Source organism: Arachis ipaensis, chromosome B02 (genome assembly GCF_000816755.2).
Source record: "Arachis ipaensis cultivar K30076 chromosome B02, Araip1.1, whole genome shotgun sequence".
Taxonomy (NCBI): Eukaryota; Viridiplantae; Streptophyta; class Magnoliopsida; order Fabales; family Fabaceae; genus Arachis; species Arachis ipaensis.
The window spans coordinates 107,556,421-107,560,519 of record NC_029786.2 but is presented as its reverse complement, the minus strand read 5'-3'; the positions used below and the strand labels follow the sequence as shown (position 1 = coordinate 107,560,519).

The window sequence follows — 4,099 nt, the reverse complement described above, 5'->3', positions numbered from 1 at the left end:
TATAAATTTATAACTCAATTGTTATAAAATCTGAGAATCATATTTTTTATTAATTTTATAACTTTTTAAATCTAATATTCAGATTTCATAATTAAAATTAAAAAAGTTTAACATCTGTAATAGAAAAAAATGCACCACCTTATCATTACAGTATATTACATGTACTGTTACCCCATCTTTAAAAAAAGAAATGCTAAGGAGATAATGACTTTGTTGAACAATATAAATAACTACCAATCAAATAAAAACATACTATACCTCCTAATAAACTTTTTAAATTTTAATATTAAAATAATCATTCGTACACTAATAAAATAAACATTCGATATATCTATTATTTACATTGTTTAATATTTTCATTGTTTACCTATCCTTTTTCTTAAAGAAATTAGCATATAAAGAAAAGCAGAATTTATTCTAGAAACCAAAATAAGAAGAAAAAGGAAATTGTGAATCAGAAAAAAGTTGCTGAAGTGGCGACCAAATCCATATTGAGCACCACCACAACCAGCCTGTCCCTTTCTCTCAAATAAAATTAATTTTTTTTACACTGTATAATTAAAAAAATTGCTAATAATGCATATTTTCCTCACCTCAGCATCATCAACCATTTATTTTATTTTATCATTTCTTTTATTTTGATAAGATCAAGCATTCTCTCTAGTCTCTACATCATATAAACAGAATTAAATAATACTAACACTAATAAATTAAAAATAATTATTACAATTTTGTCTAGTTTCGCCGTCTCTTCCTCCTTCTCTCATAATCCTTTTCCCACTCGGTTAATAATAATCCTTCTCCATTAAGATTCTTTCTCACACCATTCTTATTATCTTCTCCTTCTCCCTTCTCTTTCTCCACATTCTCAACCTCAATTCTCAACGTCTTCACAAACAAAACCACAACCAGGTATCACAATTTCCCCTTTTTTTTTTAATTAATATCGTTTTTTGTTCTCCTTATTTTCTGTATTTGGTTACGGGCCACAAAATTTTCAAAAATAACCCAAAAAGAAAAAACCGTATATGGTTTTTGCAACTTGTATTTGTTTTCCAGTTTTTTTATACCGTATTTTTTCGTTATAACTCTTAACTATCTTTCCAATTTTTTCCATTCGATTTTCTCGGAATCCAAACTAACTCAGCGTTTTCAATTGTTTTTCCTCTTCAATTCTCTCTATAAATTTCCTTCATCTTCAAGATATTTCCAACACTCCATAACCAAAATCATATTCATATTTCTAGTCTCTGAATCTCAATAAGCTTTTTAAATTTTGTCTGAATCTAAATTTTAGATAGCTAAAGTTTCTTATGTAAATTCCGATCAGGTTCAAAACATTCACAGCGGTTCTGATTGCGAATTTTCTCATCAAAGAAAGGAGACGATAGAAAAATAAAAACAGCAAAAAAAAAAAAGAAAAAGCAGAAATTCGAAAAGTTCAAGCTCAGATCTAGAAACATAACCATGGCGGAAGAACATCCATGCCAAGCTCCTGAAGGTCACAGGCTCTGTGTCAACAACTGCGGGTTTTTCGGTAGCTCAGCCACCATGAATCTCTGCTCCAAATGCTTCAGAGAACAAGAATCCGCAAAATCTACGATCGAGAACGCTCTCTCCACCGCCACAGCCACCGCAACCTCCTCCGTCGCCGCCTTTCCATCTCCGTCACCGTCCACGTCGTCTTCTCCGGCGCCAACGCCCGCCGTCGAATCCTTTGTTCCTCAACCGGTTGAACTAGAAGCTTCGAGCTCCGTAACGGTTTCTGTAACGGCCAGCTCGAATCCCGGAGCTCCGGTTCAGCCGAACCGTTGCGCTACATGCCGTAAACGAGTCGGGTTGACCGGGTTCAAGTGCAGGTGTGGTGTCACGTTCTGCGGGACCCATAGGTACCCGGAGAAACACGCGTGCGCTTTCGATTTTAAGACGGTGGGAAGAGAAGAGATAGCACGTGCCAACCCCGTGATCAAGGCGGAGAAACTCGATAGGATCTGATGGGAAATTTGGAAATTGTTCCTCAGCCGTTGGATCAGACGTATGGGCCTACACAAAGCAGATGGTTATTGTTGAGTGAGTCCTTCTTAGATGAGTTAATCGTGGCCGTCCACCTAGACATCCGGTGCAAGAGAGAGATTTGTCGTGATGTACTATAAAAATAATCACAAAATATGATTATGATGTAATGATCTTATCTTTGTTGTTATTATTAAATTTTAATATTATAATAATAGCAGTTTGGTTGCTTTGCTTGCTTAGCTGTCTCGACTAGAAAGGTTGAATAAGTCTTGGGTTTTTTATGTGGTATTAGCTTTTGTAAAGTGTGAGAAGGAAGAAAAAAATGAATGAAAAATTGTAGTATCATTCACCACTATCATCATCATTTTTAGAGATTAAATGAGTGGTTGAAAATGAGAATTTGATAGTTTTATTGTTGGATCTACAAGTGGGTAAGTAGGCAAAAGTGCAGTGTAGCGTTTCTGGGTTGCTTTTGATAATGAATGCGAAAATAAATTTATCATATTTGTACGCAAGGGGTTTATTTTTTAATTATTTCACTCACTTTTATATTGTTAATTATGACCTTATGGTTATGAATTTATGATACAATACAATTGATATCACTTTTATATTATTAATTATGAACTTATGGTTATGAATTTATGATACAATACAATTAATAACTAACATAACTATGTTAGCTGTTAATGTTGGATTGAACAAAGTTTAGAGAACAAGAAAAAAAGAAAAAGAATGAAAGAAAGATTGTAGTTTCATCCATCGCTACCACCAGAATTAAAAGGATAGTTGAAAATGAGAATTTGGTGGGTTTGTTGTTGGATCTACAAGTGGGTAAGTAGGCAAATCAATTTCAAGTTAAAGAAATAATTGAATATTCATATTAACTGATCAATTTATTCACTCCATCCTAATCTGATAGATCTTCTGAAGAACTGATTAATCGGACGAGAATAAAGATAGAGTCACATTCTACATGTCAATCTCGACAACAATGAAATTTATAGGAAGAGGAAAATCCGTCGACTTAAGAAATCGTGAGGGTTCAAGTCCCTCTATCCCCAAAAGACCTGTTTAACTCTCTAATTCTTTTTCCCATATGTTAGTTTTTTTTTTCCAGAATTAAAAGGATAGTTGAAAATGAGAATTTGGTGGGTTTGTTGTTGGATCTACAAGTGGGTAAGTAGGCAAAAGTACAGTGTAGCGTTTCTGGGTTGTTTTCGATAATGAATGCAAAAATGAATTCATCATATTTGCACACAAGTTGCATATCTTTTCATTATTTCACTCATTTTTATATTCTTGTTAATTATGAATTTATGATACAATACGATTGACACCTTTGTTAGCTGTCAATGTTGAATTAAACAAAAAAGTTTAGAGAGCAAGAAAAAAGGGAAAAAAATGAATGAAAGTGTAGTTCCATCCACCACTACTACCACCTTCTTCAGGGATTAAAGGAGTGGTTGAAAATGAGAATCTAGTTGTTTTATTATTGGATCTACAAGTGCGCAAAAGCCCAGTGCAGTAGCTTTTTGTGTTGCTTTCGATAATGAATGCGAAAATGAAGTTATCATATTTGCACGTAGCTTTTTGTGTTGCTTTCGATAATAAATGCGAAAATGAAGTTATCATATTTGCACGCAAGTGGCCTACTTTTTCATTATTTCACATAGGGCCATCAAAATGGGCTAAACCCATCGGGCCAGCCTGTTTACCCATTTAAATGGGCGGGCTTTGCCTCTAAAATTAAGTCCGTTTAAATTTCGGGTTAAACGAGCTGAGCCCGATTAACCCGAAAAAATGACGGGTTAAACGGGCTAGCCCGCAGGCTAAATGGGTGACTCGTTTATTTTTTTTACATTTTTTTTAAAAAAAGTAGCACTTTTAGCCAATATTTCTCCCGATCCGACTAAAAAATTCGACCCATCAGCTAAAAAAATATTATTTTTTAAAAGTTTTGGACCTAAAAGTGGTATTTTTTGTCAAAATATTTTTCAAAAAATAAAATAAAATAATAAGCGGACTGATCCGTTTAACACATCGGGATGACCATAAACGTTCCGAGCTAAAAAAATATGGC

The 4,099-nt window shown here is 33.9% G+C and overlaps 1 protein-coding gene across 1 annotated transcript; it reads left to right on the top strand.

Moving 5' to 3' along the window:
* LOC107626399 (zinc finger A20 and AN1 domain-containing stress-associated protein 4) lies at positions 531 to 2,324 on the top strand. Its single transcript, XM_016329272.2, has 2 exons — positions 531 to 912; positions 1,331 to 2,324. The coding sequence occupies exon 2, from the start codon at positions 1,468 to 1,470 to the stop codon at positions 1,993 to 1,995; it is 528 nt and encodes a 175-aa protein (XP_016184758.1). The 5' UTR covers positions 531 to 912; positions 1,331 to 1,467; the 3' UTR covers positions 1,996 to 2,324.

What these genes read in the sequence shown, in the direction of transcription:
- LOC107626399 (XM_016329272.2), top strand. Translation starts at nt 1,468, where the DNA reads ATGGCGGAAGAACATCCATGCCAAGCTCCTGAAGGTCACAGGCTCTGT.